Here is a 15,271-nt window from a genome sequence, read left to right on the forward strand (position 1 = left end):
ACAGCTGAAATAAACCTGAAATCTAAATGGGCCAAATGTCCGGCTTCAGGGATGACCTGTCCAGATGAAATCTCCAATAACGGCTTTTTATTTCCTTTCATTTTTTCCTTCTTCTTGGGGGTGGGGGTGTGAGCAGAGTGCCCCGAGGAGTCATAGATACCTGGCAAAATATCTAGATCCTCCCAATTAAAAAAAGACAAAAATGAAAGAAGAAGGGGGGGAAAAAAAACCCCCACAGGCTCATGCAAACCTGTTTCTGTTTCGCCTTTTGCAATTCCTTATTTAGAGAGAGAGAGATACACACTCATACACTTTACTGGTGCCTGGGGAAATGTTAAAATACATTTCGGGGCCTGGCTAAATAGAAATACACTCTAAAAACACAGACACGGTATTTTGTTTTATCTGTTGCAAAAAAAGAATGTATTTGATTACTTGGGTAAAATTACAGTATCTCTGTTGTTAGTAAGTATTAAATGTTAAAGAAATTGGACCCCCCCCTTTCCTTTCAACTTTCCAAGAAAGTGCATGTAACAGTCCAATTTTTTTTTTCTTCCATACCTAATACAAAATAAACAAACACTATACCTGCTCTCTTGATCAAGAAGAAGCATTTGCTCTTGTAAGGAACATATGTACATTTTAATGAAAGTGATATTTCTTATCATATATACAAGAGCATCTACGTTCTCTCCACTGACGGTTGTTCAAGATGCCATACTTAGCAGCATTGTGTAATTCCAGCACACATTTTCTATTGTGAATATACCTACAAGGCAAAATGTTACGTCTCAGTTTCAACTACCAAAACAACACTTGTATTTTCTCTAAAGAATTCTGCGTGCTTATTACTGTACAGAAACTTATCAACATTGAGGACGACTCAAGTAAAAAGCACAATACAAATAGCAGTTCAAAACGGAAATGGTTAAATCTACCAAAAAAAAAAAAAAGCAGGTTGAATTTTCGAATAAAAAAAAAAAACAACAAAAAAACCCAACAAACAAACCCAAACCTTTCAAAGAACCACATTGATCAGTCTGTACTTTCAGTCCTTTGCTTACATTTGTTTTCAAAGATTAGACAATGTGTTTGCTGATAAAATTTTTCCAGCAGGATCAAAGTGTACATTTATATACAGACTTTATTAGAGATCTAATGCATCAGTGAGGCATTGCATCAACACCAGATTCATATTAAACCGGATATAGAAAATAAGTTAATGCCAGATTAAGACCGCCTAGCAGGGCAATTTGCGATTGCCATAAATGTTACAGCAAGTTTACAGCACTCTAGTCAATTAGTATTTAGTCCAAAATACAGAAGACCAAAGTTAATGCTTGCATTCTGTTTGCAAAGCCAGGTTATATCACTAATAAATAAGCTTTCTTATAACTCTAGAAGTTGAACAGGTACAAAAGAATGTCTTCATAATGTTGTAGTTCATAGATCTGGGGGAACCAGAAGGGAAAGGGGAGGGGGACCGGGGCGAGGAGGAGGAGGCAGCCATGGGTCTCGTTCTGAGCCGGGATGCTCTTTCTCCAGCCAGAGTTGTTTTAACTTGTGACAATCTCTTTGCTGTCCTCCACGAAGCGGGTGAACCGGAAGTTGGTTCCATTCTCGCTGCTGGCCATCTTCTCCAGGCCGGCCAGAGGAGCGCTGGGCTCGGAGTTCTGGAGCTTCTCCAGATTTCCCGTCAGCCCACTAATAGGTGAGCTGCTCCCGCTGCCCAGGCTTCCAGGAATTGGAGGGATGCCACCATTCTGAATGACGGAGATCTCATTGGCCTTCATCGCCAGCCCGTTGGAGAGTGCCGCTGCATACTGATTCCAGAAACTGGAAGGATCCCCGCTTCCTGACCTTGCCGCCAAATCTTTCTGGAACATTTCTGGGAACTTGACAGGATTGCCTCCTAGAAATGTCATGGGGCCATCCACAGAGAGCCGCCGACCCCGTCGCGCAGGGGTGCTATTCCACATGTGAGTGCCCATGTGCACCTGAGATGAGGCAAAGGTGGGGGAGGAGGAAGGGGGGAAAAAAAAGAAAGAAAGGGAAAGAGAGAGAGAGAGGAAGGGAGAAGCTTAATAGTTGAATCTGTCTCAGCTCATATCCCGACACTCGACAAAGCAAGTGGCCTACACGTCTAGTCTTGTTAAGTGCCAGACAGTGGAGAAGGAATAGGGAACCCTCCACTCCGGCCGCCTGGTAATAACGTGCGCGCTCTCCCCAGCCCTGGGCCGCCTTCCCTCTTCCTGGGCCAAGATGCCTGCCTTACTTACTCTTTTTTATTATCCGTATTTAGCTTATAATGGCCTCAAGCAAGCTAGTCAGTCGCAGATAGCTCCTTTCAGGGTTAGAATTGTTATGTCCACTCTCATTGCAATGGTAAGTATTGTATCTGACACCCTTTACCCTATAAACGTCCCTTTCAGATGGGAAGAAAGGACCCCTCACAGATTGCCCGGTGGAGGGCCCGTGCACGGAGAGAAAAGCCAGAAAGTAATTATTCATCTCGCAATGCTGGCAGCAATCTCTAGAGAAATACTCTGTCAACAGAAAAATGTGCACAGGAAGAGCGCTCAACTGTTGCTCTGGAACCTGAGCATATCTGCTTGATTTCCAACACATATCAGCGGGAAGTGTTGTATAATCAATTATCATACTACCCATTAGCAGAGCGGTGTGACGTTATTGTTTTTAGGGACGCAAGCTGCGCTGGATGGCGTGGTTATGAAAAATAGATGCATCCGCCCAGAAGGACGGTAATTATTAAGTGATAGGGGCTGCACAGAGGCCACGTGGAGGTCTTTAATCAACGCCCCATGGCAACGCGGGGCTGTCTTCCCGGATAGGTAAGGCAATTCATTTGGTGCACTTAGCGAGACAGCGGGGATGGGCGGCTGCTTCGCTTAGGTGTACCAAATGATTCCAGGCGCTCTCGTGCTCGGCAGGCTGCAGCCTGTCCCGGTCCCCCGGGTCCCCGCCACGATCCTGACCCACACACGGGCCCCCGCGTTTCTCCGCTGCCAGCCACACGTGGCAGGTAGCCTTGCGAGAACTCTCTCCCTGCACATCCCACCTCTCTGGGGGCTGCTGGCTCTGGGAGCATGCAATACAGACAATGAGTGGCACACCAGCAAGAGGGCTGCTGGCTGGCTGGCTGGCTGGCTGGGTGGGTGAGGGACAGACAGAGCGAGGTACCTTCAGATTGCCTTTTGTTGTGAAAGCTCTCCCACAAATAGTGCAAGCAAAGGGTTTCTCTCCAGTGTGAGTTCGCTCGTGGATCTGCAGGGCGCTCGACGAGGAGAAGGTTTTACCACACGTGTTGCAGTAGTGTTGCTTCGGGGTTCTCCTGGGCAGAGCTGGGAGCAGAACTGGGGACGTGGCAGAGGAGGACAGAGGCCCAGAGGGGACATGACTGGTGGAGGTGTCCTTGCTGTCCTGAGGAGTGACATGCACGAAGCCGTTGACCTCTGTTTTGATGAGAGACGACAAGGAGTTGGTGGGGATCCCCGCCGAGTTCTGATTGGGGCCGAGGTTGGAACTGGGCTCAAAGAGCTGTGATGGTAGGTCCCGCATCTGATGTGTCAGCATGTGCTGCTTCAGATTCCCCTTTGTGGAAAAGCCGCGATTGCAAACTGTGCAAATAAATGGTCTCTCTTTGGTATGACTTCTGTAGTGAATGTCCAAGGCACTCTGACAAGCAAAGGTTTTGCCACAAATGTCGCAAGCAGTATTTTTAAATTTACCCCGGTCTCTGAAAGGGAAGAGGATCCCCAAAGAATCTTCTTTGATGATCTTCTCTGCGTGACTGGACGTTAGGTCCAAAGCCCCACCATTCACAGGGGTGGGAGACAGGCCGTTGGCGAACTCGCCGGCTACTGCTCTCTGTGGCTTCTCCTCCATGCTGGGGGACTTGTGGAGCTCCTGGGTGCTGTTGGATGGGGACACAGCCTGCATGGAAGAGGTAGACTCTGAGATGGCCGGGCTGCCAGCACTTTGGCTCTCCATGTCACCACCCACCGAGGACGAATCGTTGGTCAGGACGTCCCCCTCGACGGACCCGTTCTCCACGGACTTCAGGCTGGCCTGCAGCTGCTCTGCCAGGCCGGCATTGATCATCTTCATCTGATTTTCCAAAGCAGCGATGCTTGACATCTCCAGGGGCAAAGGCGAAGAAGATAAGCTGTCTTGGGACGCATCTGCGGACTTGGGCGTGTCGGGGATGCTGCCCTCGGGACAGTCCTCCATGTTTTCATCAGAGAAGGTGTCCAGGTCGTCGAAGTTCTTCTCGTCAAAGGAGCCCGTGTCTGACTCCATGGACTCGGGGTAGCTGTCAGGGACCGGGGTGTTGGGGATCTGACCGCCCATATGCATTCGAATGTGCTGCTGCAGGACCACGGCGTTGGTGAACTTCTTCTGGCAGATGGGGCAGGAATGCTGGACACGGAGTGGGGGCATAGCACGGTGGACACTGTAATGGGTCTTAAGGTTCCCTTTCGTGGTGAACGCCCGGCCGCAGATCTTACACTTGAAGGGCCTCTCCCCAGTGTGCGTGCGGTAGTGCATCTTCAAGGCGCTCTGGCAGCTGAGGACCCGGTGGCAGATGATACACTCGTTGGGGTCAGCGGCCTTCTTGTCAATGTTCTCTACCAACTGCTGGAGTTTGGAGGTCTCCGACGCCTGGGCCGAGTCCAAGAGGCCCCCGAAAGGAAACTTCGCCTTGAACTGCTCGGACATGAGCGGCAGCAAGGGGTTGGTGAACGCCGCGGCACCGCCCGGGCCGCCGTCGCCCGCCGGGGAGCTCAGAGAGCCACCGCTGGCCATGGGGGCCGAGCTGGCGGCCACACCACTCTCTTCGCTTTTGCCTCCGGACGGCGGCCCAGCGGCCCCTTCGGCTTCGTCCGCGAGCCCACCCAGGTTTCTCGTGGCTGGGTCAGGGGCCCCGGAGTCACTTTTGACGGAGCCTGGGGGGCTGGTGGCAGAATGGCTGATGGGGATCGGGGCTGGCTCTTCGGTCTTGATGAAGGGCGTGAGGCTTGGGAGGGACGGGGGCAACGGCAGGCCGACCGACGTGGTCAGAGTGGGCAGGACCGGTTTGGTGTCTAGCCAGCTGGTGACCGGCTTTTCCGGGGGGATGGACATGCCGTACGGGATGCCAGTACTCGTGGGGATATTGTCCAGATGCTCAGGCACGGGATAGGGGTTCATCTGGATATGAGGGTATTTCTCTTTGTGGCGCTGAAAGTGGACTTTGAGGTTCCCCTTGGTGGAGAACCTGTTCCCGCAGATGTTGCACTTGAAGGGCCTCTCCCCGGTGTGGGAACGCAGATGGATCTGCAAGGCACTGTCGCTCCCGAAGACCTTCGCGCAGAACCTGCATTTGTGTTTGAAGAACGCCTCGTCCGACGTGCTTTTCGCCTCGAAGGCGGTGACATTTGGTGGCTTGCTCTTTCTTTGCTGGGCCAAGGCAGACAAGGAGTTCAAATCCTCTGCAGTTGTTCCGATGTTGGGCAAAGGGCTGGGGAAAACCGAGTTAGCGGGGGCCGGCTGAGGTAGAACTGGGTTAGATGCAGGATTCAATAAACTGCTTATTGCAAAAGCTGGTGAGGACGACGCCGAGGCTGCTGGGTTGCTGGCGTGCGCGGCGCCAGCGCTCGAAGCCACTTTTTCCGAGGATGGGGTGGTCACCGCTGCCGCCAAAATGTTAATGTTGGGGGAAGAGCCGCTGTTGGGTGGAATGATGGTGTGGCCAGAACCGCTCTGAGGTAGCTGGATGGGGGGGAGCTGTTTCACACCGCTGATGCTGGCAGACTGGCTGGCGAGGCTCTGTGCTAATCCAGCTGCTGCCGCCAGCTGCTGAGATAAATGGGAGCTTAGTGTGGACAAGGGGTTGGCAGATGTTCGTAAAGTACCTTGAGAAGGACTCGAAGATGTTGGCAAGTCTGCGTTCTGAGAAGCCAACAGCAGTATTTGGTGACGGATCTGTTCGATCAGCTGCAGCTGGTGGATCTGTTGCTGCTGTAGGGCCAGGAGCTGCTCCATGAGGGCGGGGACGGCCAGCTTGCCCCCCGAAGCCCCGCTGCACCTCGCTTCCTGGGAGAACTGGGCCACGGCCACCTTGGTGCTCTGCAGGTTCTCGATGATGACGTTGCTGTTGATCACGGAGAAGTTGCCCAGTGTCGTCAGGTCCCCGAGTTGAGGTAGAGAGGTTGTGATCGCTGAGGTACCTGTGGAGGGGCCGCTGCTGCAGCCCGGCGGGGGGCCGCGGCTGCCGCCGCCCCCACCGCCACCACCACCACCGCCGCCGCCCCCCGGAGCGCCACCACCACCTTTGTTAGCCCCCGGGGCCTCCACCTCCATGGACTCTTCCCTGTGTGGGCCGCGGTGTTCCGAAAGGTCGCTGCAGTCTGCCTGATCTGTTTTGTGAACGGGGTCATTCATTTGTTCCTCGGGATGCTCGGGAGGGGGGGTGGGAGAGAAGGTTTCGGGTGGGCTGGCTGGGCTCTCATTGACGATTAAAACTAATTGATTTTTAGTACAGTTCTTCTTGTGCAGCAGAAGATCTGATAATTCAAAGAACTCGGCACAGCACCGGCCGCAGACGTGGGCGTCCTTGCTCTTCGTGGCGCGATTGGGTTGACCTTTCTCTGTGTCTCCTGCAAACATCAAAAGGTGCAGGGTTATAAAGGGGGCCGGGACACGCGGGGTCACCCACGGCTTCCAAACAAGAAGGAGGGTGATCAATCGTTTTCTGTCTTCCACACTCAAAACTCTTGCCCCCGAAAACCAGTCAATAGCACCTAAGAGCATCCGTAATTACACAGTGAGGGCGTGGAGGAATCCCTACCCATCAGGTATCTCCGAGAGCCACGGTCTTCAGATAATCCATCAAAACATAAAATAGTATGAACTGAGGACATGGGTGCATAATGAAATTCCATAGCAAAATATTGATTTCCAATATTTTATACACCTTATTGTCTACTCCTCCAGAGAGGGTCCAGCAACCATTCTGAGGACTTATTAAATGTCTCTTGAGTTTCTGTCAACCTTATTCATTTTCAACTGATTTAAAGATATCTGTGACAGTCTGTTCTGTCACTAAACTAATTTGTAGTCATTCAGGTTCCAATCAGTTGTTGACGGGGGTGGGGGGATTGGGGGGATGCATATCACCAAGCAGAAGACTGACAACTTAAAAATCACCTCCGGCCCCTACCTGGAACCCGAGCCAAGGCTGATCGGCCACATCAGTAACAAATCCTCCAGACTGCTCAAGATTCCACCAAATACAAACAAGAAAGCAACACACACACACACACACCCGAAAAGAAACACAATGATCATAATCCGTTACAAGGCCTGGCTGGCACGGATACAGCACCCCATGGCATGTTTATTTTTAAAATTAAAGAATGCAACCTTGGCTACCATTCCATTATTCAAGGAATATAAGCCCCTCTGCTCCACATGGCAACATTATGCCTCTAAATATCTCATCAAAAGTGCTCTTTCTATCTAGAAAAACTGGCCCAAGATTTACATTCTGGATTCAACATCAACTTCTAGAAGGACGTGCAGTTAAGGGCAGGGGAAGAAATAATTCTTGGTTTAGAGTCTGGAAAGGCTGTGCAATTCTCCTTGTCTGAATGCTTTTAAAAACAGTTTGCTCTTAACTGTTATCAATTGTTAAACAGATTGTCCTGAACCTTTCATTATAAAAATCCCTTTATTTCATGTTTGTTTCCACTGGTTGCTCAGATTTCTTCTCGCTAAGATCCATTTGTAAATTAAACATAAAAATCTCCAACTCCAAGCTAACATCCTATTCAAAGACAGGATGGAGCCCCATTGTTTGCCCAGCATGGGGAACACCAACTTCTGTTGTACAAATGGTGTGTGGTCATCTCCGAAGGCTGTGAAAAAAAAAAAAACTGTTTAATTCAAGGATTACCTCCCTGCATGCTTTTCTGCAGAACTGAATCAGATAATAGTTAGTTTCCATGACTTCCAAATTGAATCTCCCAGAAAACTTGCAGGGGAAAAAAAAGAAAAAGAAAAGAAAAGAAAAGAAAACTAATTGCAAATATGAATAAATACAAATTCAAAATGTTGCTTTTTCGGTAAACGTAAGAGTCAACTCCAAGAGAGCCAGCCATTTGCCTTTTCGTAGTAAACATCCAAAAAAGCTTGAATACTTTTGCATTCCAGAAAATATAATTAATACCTAAATACTAACTTCTGGAAATTCCTTTAACTCTATTTGCCTTGAGTGATGCCCAAGTTGATGAGAACCCCCGGTGAAGTATGCCAGATGTATGCACACTTTATTCACTGGGAGTGTTATTTGAGTAGCTAAGTTATACTTAACAAGCTAGCTTTTCTAATACCCATCTTTTAATCTCCACAAGGGTATAGAGCAAAATGCATTAACAATACCAAACAAATCTTAGCTGTAGCAGAAAATACCAATAATGATTCAGTTTTAATTTAATGTTTAATCATCCTAATTGGCACCGGATTCCTGTGCACATTCAAGGTGCTGTTTTAAGCACTTTCTGTCTCTCTCCCTGCCTTAAAATAATGTAAACAAAATATTGAACGAAATTCGCTAAAGTTATGTTGCTTAACTTGGGACAAAAATAATGTGACAAAAATTCTGTTTAAAGCTTCTTATTTTGACAACCAATTTTAAATGATGCATCCATTTCAGATGCTTATTTTAAACTCGGAAATGCAATTCCTAATATATTCAACAGAAATGTTATTTCTTTCTCTTTGCACATTTCCATATGTAATGGTTATGTTTCCATCTACTTTTACAGCCAATTATGAAGGAACAAAAGCTATTCTGTTTGTTCACACATTTTCAACAAAATGCATTAAAACTATTATGTCAGCATGTTCTATTAAGCTCTGCATTCAGTGGAAAATACTTTTCAACCAGCTCACATTTATCAAAACATAAAGCCACTTTAAAACACAGTTTTGCTTGGTCAGCTGGGCTTAGACAAATAATGACAGATTCAGAACTAAATAACCAGCAAGGGAAATCAGAAAACTGACTTCATCAATTGTACACATTACAATGTAGTTGCTTCAAATATTTAGCACATCTGTGTTCACGATTAAAGGGCATTTTAATTCTTTATAACTTGCAAACATTTGATATTCTCATAACATATAGACAAAATAAAAAGAAGGTTACTTTACAGGATTTAGCTGATTATTACTTTCCTGGGCTCAAATTCTGACATTTCTGCTGCTTCAAGACTCACTTGAGAATTTTCAAGTTTTTCAACCTGAACATTTTTATATTTAGGATTGTGCTAACTGGACGGAAAATGTAGATGCTTAAAAATAAATGCCCGCTTGCTTCTAAGAAAGAGACTGTGTTAAAAAGCTGCCCATGTTTTAGCTTGGATTTTCACAACATTTTAATAAGCTGACATTTGATCTCACTGTAGAGTCGACTCATTTAATCTCCTGATGTTTATGAACACCAAAAAAAAAAAAAATTCCGGTATCTATTTTGATTTATTTCAAAAGCAGGTGTCGCTATACTGTAATAGTTCTTCACTTTACATCTATTTGCATTCTGAACTGAACTACAAGAACCTTAACAAAAACAAAGACAAAGCATGAGGACCAGTTAGAATCTTTAACTACCAGAGGGAATATTGTAAGTTGTAATAAGACACACACACACACACACACACACACACACACTCTAACATGTTCTAATTCATTTTTCTGACCGTCTGCTATTTTGTTTCTCAATAATCTGTTACACAGGATTGCAACTGGTGACCCCATTATAGTAAATACAGTTGCCTTGCTCCCTGTACTAGGGTGAAAGTAACATTCCAGTCCCTTTTCTATGGAGTTTGCATACAAATTGACTTTATAATCCTAGTCAGGCAGGAAAATTTGAGAAGCAGTGTTTTGCTAAGTTTGTACGCACAAAAAGATAGCTGGAATTTTTCCGGGATTTTTCTTCTCTTCTCTTTTCTTTTTTTTTTTTTTTTTTGAGGATAAGGTGGTGAACTTACAGTTCCATCCAAGTTACACTAAAATCCCAGATGTCTTAGGTCTTGTACTATTTAGGTACTTGACACCCAATTCAAATTTGTCAGTTTTTCATCATCTCAACCTAACATTGCAGAACAGGAGGCAGAAAATTGAAGTGTTCCAGTATATCTGTCTACTGTGAAAACAAAAATAAAACTATGCCCCACACAGCAAGGTTTGGCCAGCCAGGAAAAAACAAAACAAAACAACCCTATTCTACCACATTTAGTTTTCTTTTTTGGAGCTCTTCAGAAAGATCCTTCACTTTACTTTCCATTACCTTACGATCGCATTAACATTTTTAATAGAACCTCACACAGGATTGTGATTTTGGAGCCTATAATTTTTACAGGCTGCTCCTTCCCATAGACTAATTTAGAAAGGCCATCACCAGCATTTTTGATTGATTGGTCTTTATCTATCTTTTTATTATTAATATACATATATAGATAGATAGACATATATATATGTGTGTATATATATATACATATATATATATATATATTTTTTTTTTTTGCCCAGAACTGGGAAAAACCTAAACCTCAAGGTCCAGCTTAAGATTCCAAAGATATTTTAAACACTCCAACGTCTGCCCTGCATACTCTCTGTAATAACGTCTTAAGTTTCCCTCTATGTAATATGCAACCAAATGACACATCACTGGCCCACTTCAATTCCCTCCGTGTTCTGGCCAGGATTAGTGTATTCTCGAGTGGAAGAACACAAGCGAAATCTCTGGAAAAAAATAACGACACAGACAAGACCCTCCTTTTAAAGCAGGGGTACAAGCCCACCTAATGTACACAATAAATGAAAGGGGGAACATGTCTTCCCCTGGGATGAATCAGACTGAACACTAGATGGGGTTCCAGTTGCAAGGGTTTGTTCAAAAACTTCTTTGTGGCTTTTCCTATTCCAGTGACGCGTAAAAAGAGAGACTCCTTAAGGCGAGATCTAAACTTTGACTGCATAAACATTGGCAAAGGCACAAGAAACTAAATCCCTGTTGTTTGAGGGTAAAACTGAGCTATGGGGACTACCTGTCAATCTTCCCCTTTGGGGGTCTGGCATCTGAGGGTGACAGGGGAATAAGGTTAGGAAAAGAAGCCAAGCTGATAAGGTGAAACTAAAATAAACTACCAACTTCCTGCTAAGTGACTAGCAAGACTCAATTTGGGGGTCACTGGGAAGATACTGAAGGACATATTATGATCTGGACCTTGTCACCTTTGCATGGGAGGAGGCTAGCAAAGGTTAAAACAGCTCGACACATTTAACTTTTCTAAAGCCTGGCACACACACTTTTTTCTGTGTGTGTGGGGGGGGAGGGGTGTTGGGACTTCGGGTAATTTACCATCTCTGCTAAACTGCTAAATTCCTTCAGTTTTGGTAAGCTGAGAGAATTCTGGAAGATGTGGCGAGCTGTACACCACGCGATGTCTTAGAAACACTGAATTAAGACGGCAGGAGGACTTTGTTCTGGTTACTACAGAGAGCTGGGCTTTGAACCATTTCAAAAAACTTAGCAGCCTGGGACTCTGCCGCTTGCTCTCTCGGGTTCCCACTAAGCTCTCCGCGTGAGAAATGTGGGTTTCTGCCTTCTAAAGGGCTCCTGGTCAAGATGACTGGCTACCTGCAGACGTAGAAACAAATGAAATAAAGTCCCCAAAGAATAACCTATAAATTGGCACTTGTACCCATAAACCATAGGAGAAGCCTGATGTACCAGATACCATGAGACCCTTACTATCACAAATTCACTTTTACATCCACTCTCTCTCACGCCCAACTCCGCTTTGCTTGTTGGTATGTTTGTTTTTTAATGTTTTATAAAGTATTTGCAGCCCGATGCAAAACCCCCCAAAATAGTGTGCGTTCCCTCACCCAGAATCTTCCATTATGCCACAAACTTAGAATAGGCCTGATTAAACATGAATTCTTTCCAACTGCCTTATCGTGCAGGGGTCGGTTTTTCAAAAAAAGCAATTAATTATAGTTCTCTCTAACCTTTTGGGCCCAGAAATCAATGTGTTGCCATTAAGCTGCTCACAATGAGTAAATTACTTTGGTAAATAATAGAATTTCATTATTAATATAAATAAGAGGGATGTTTATGATACTTAATATGAGTCAATGTTTTATCTCGAGTTCCTGATGTTTTTATCTCTCTTCCAATATTATCTTTTCCTTGAAAAAGCTGAGCACCAAAATACTTTAATAAATGAGTGGAGTCTCAGTGGGCCATCCCTGTAGTTACCTGCATCTTAAAAACACCACCCAAGGAAGAAAAACCCAACACACACACACACACACACACAGCTCTGAAACCCAGATCTTAGTAAAGAACCCACACAGAAAATCCTTAGATTCTAATATTCCCCTTCCTCCGAATTATTTATCTCGGTAAATCATTTTTCCAACGGCAGTCATCTTTCCACAAATAACCCAAGACTTGTTGAATACCATATAAGAGACAAGTAATATGTGCCATAATCTTGGTTTCATAAGAAATAGAAAAATTTCCCAATTTAAGGTAGGGGGTTTCTGGGATTACAGCTGAATTAAAATGTGAACATTGGAAGACTGACCAAATAATCTTGTTTTCCTGAACTTGTTCTCAGGGAGTCATCCGTGTGGCTGTTTAGCATGGCTCTGGTTTTCTTTGTATGCGCGTGCACACACACACACACACACACACACACACACACACGCATGACACACAGCACAGCAGCTCTGGCTGCTCTCAGCCCAAGTCTCTGCTTCTGGGCTCCTGTGACTGGGGGCCCACAAACTTTTCTAGGTCCCGCTCTAGGTAGAAATCAGCACGTTTGAGGTGCTTGCGTATGTCAAAGGCACCAGCTAGACTGAATTCGGTTTGAACCATGTTTTCCAACCATTTTGAGACATAAGAAAAAGTAACACGTTGTTTGACTGAGGTGCTGTCTTCTAAAAATGTAATAACCTTTATACATGGGGGGGGGAGCCCAAAACAAAACCAAAAAAAAGAAAAAAAGCCCCACACCCCAACAACTCGGTGAAGTGTGTGTGTTCTGTGTTGGGAGATGCATAGAGATTGCTGAATTCCTTGCAGAAAAGGTGGCGACTTTTGAAAGATAACTTGGAGAGAGGTCTTGCGTTCTCAAGCCCCACAGTCTCCCCACTACTTCCAAATAAAACTATAGGGCGTGTGGAAGGCCCTCCTGTAAGGCAGGCACTGAGAAGGATTAGTTGTGTACTAATATTATTACAACATGCTAAATCCTGTAACCCTATTACAAAATCTACCCTCTAGGCAGCTTCCCCCAAACTTATTGTTCAACCATGTAAAAACAGTCATAACCTAAAACCATTACCACCGAAGAAAAAGAGGGGGTGGGGAGAGGTGAGAAAGAGCTGGGAGGGAAGTGCTGGCCATGGTGCCCCTCACACTCGACTGCTTCTTAGGACAATGAACCAGCTTTGGGGGAGAAAAAAAAGGGGGGAAGAAAATAGAAAGAGAGGGAGGAAGGAAGAAAGAAAAAAGAAAGGCAACTTGATTCAGTGACTTAATTAACTTACCTCAAAGCTCAAATAAACTAAAAAAAAAAAAGTCCTAATAAATAATAATGGTAAGAGGTAGTGAACTCCTTTTATGCTATTGCTTTATGAGAAGCCTTAACTATTAAAAATTCCCGATTCAGAAGGCGACAGGAGAAAGGCAAAGATCTAGCAGGAATAGTTTCTCCGCGAAGCCCGAATCTTTTTTCTCCTTTTTGAAAATGTGTGAAATCAGTGCACATTGACAAAAAAATAAAAACCCTAACAAAACAAAACAAAACAAACCAAAACAAAACCAAAACCCCGAAAAACTCTTTCTTCTCCTCCCGTTTGGTTTTTCCTACACAAATTGGGAACTTTAACAGTGTTCCGGGGCGGAAGGTCTCGCCAGAAACTTTAGGAAAGATGGGTGTGGGGGTGAGAAGCATAAGAAACCAGCTGAGAAAACCCGCAAAAATATTCGGAGCTGTTGCTGCGGCCTGGGGTAATTTCATCCCGATTTATCTCGCATCCCGGGTTTGGCCTGGGGTGGAAAGCCGGGTTCGGGGGCTCTTCTCAGCAGACTGAGAAGTCGCAGAGACTCTGGGTAAGGCTTGAAGCTCGAAAAAGTACTGGGGTGGGGGAGGCAAATATTGTAAACAATTTTCTTAATAAGGTCTCAGTTCTCCCCAATTTCTTAGAGGGACCCTCCACGCCAGGAGTCCCGCTTCCCGACAGCCGAGGTGACGGGAGTGAGAGTCCCTTGGCTTCTCTGCCTGCGCTATGCGCGGCTCCCCGCGCCCCAGCTCTACTGAGAAGCAGGCCTCTAGGGAAGGAGCCCGGGGACCGTGGGGCCCGGGTGGCCGCAGAGTTTAGTGGACAGAGGTGCTGATCTAAGGGCACGCTTCTGAGCCCTGTCGGGGCCCAGTTCCCTCCTCCATAGCCCCAAATGGGGCCCAGGACTTGAGCATTCCGAAGGGCATCCGGAGCCGTGGAGACCCCGCCGCGGTTGCCCAGAGGCGAGCATCGAGCCGGGGACCGACCCGGGCGCCGCTCCTTCGCCTCGGGCGCTGGGCCTGGCAGCTCGGAGGCCCCTAAAGTGAACCACCTTCAGGGACAAGGAAAGGTTAGAGGTGTCCTCCCTGCGTACCCCAAATCCCTTTACGGGACCTCTCCTACTCTCGGCCTCGGTGCCCTCACACAAACTTTGTTCTAGACTTGTTCATTCCCTTCGGGACCCCGCACTGGTCGCCTACATCCGAGAAAGCGAGTGCCTCTGTTTCGGGGGTGGGGGTTCTCCCCCGGCTAGAGAGCTCCCCCAGCCCTGGAGAAAGACTCTCACGATTCCTGGGAGCACGGGGTACCACGATCCTCAGCGGGCGCACACCCAATCTAAAGATTTCTCGGGGGCGAGGGGTGGGTTGCAGGTATTGGGAGAAAAGATGCCGGGATAAACTTGGGTAGCCGGACCCCAACACTGTTCCCCGTCCGCCTGCCTGTGTCTCGGAAGCAACCAGCGGCAAAGAGCAATCCCCGCCCCTGCCGCGACCCCGGCGTGTCGGGCACCGGCGCCCCGACACAGGGCCCCGTCTTCTGGCAGCTCTGAACCCCTAAAGTCACCCCATTCCCTTGCGCGGGTCCAGGTGGAGTGTGAGCGCTTGCGGGGGGCGCGGCACAGGGG

The 15,271-nt window shown here is 46.7% G+C and overlaps 1 protein-coding gene across 2 annotated transcripts in view; it reads right to left on the reverse strand.

Moving 5' to 3' along the window:
- Nucleotides 1-410: 410 nt before the first annotated feature.
- SALL1 (spalt like transcription factor 1) overlaps nucleotides 411-15,271 on the reverse strand; it is a 16,731-nt gene continuing 1,870 nt past the window's right edge. For both annotated transcript variants that reach the window (XM_034638656.1, XM_002914223.4), the window contains 2 exons: nucleotides 3,202-6,659; nucleotides 411-1,997 (listed from right to left, as the gene is read on the reverse strand). In XM_034638656.1, the coding sequence (XP_034494547.1) occupies nucleotides 1,557-1,997; nucleotides 3,202-6,659 (3,899 nt within the window). In that variant the 3' untranslated portion in view covers nucleotides 411-1,556. The remainder of the gene's footprint in view (nucleotides 1,998-3,201; nucleotides 6,660-15,271) is intronic.

The sequence above is a fragment of the Ailuropoda melanoleuca genome, chromosome 12 (assembly GCF_002007445.2).
Source record: "Ailuropoda melanoleuca isolate Jingjing chromosome 12, ASM200744v2, whole genome shotgun sequence".
NCBI classification, from domain to species: domain Eukaryota; kingdom Metazoa; phylum Chordata; class Mammalia; order Carnivora; family Ursidae; genus Ailuropoda; species Ailuropoda melanoleuca.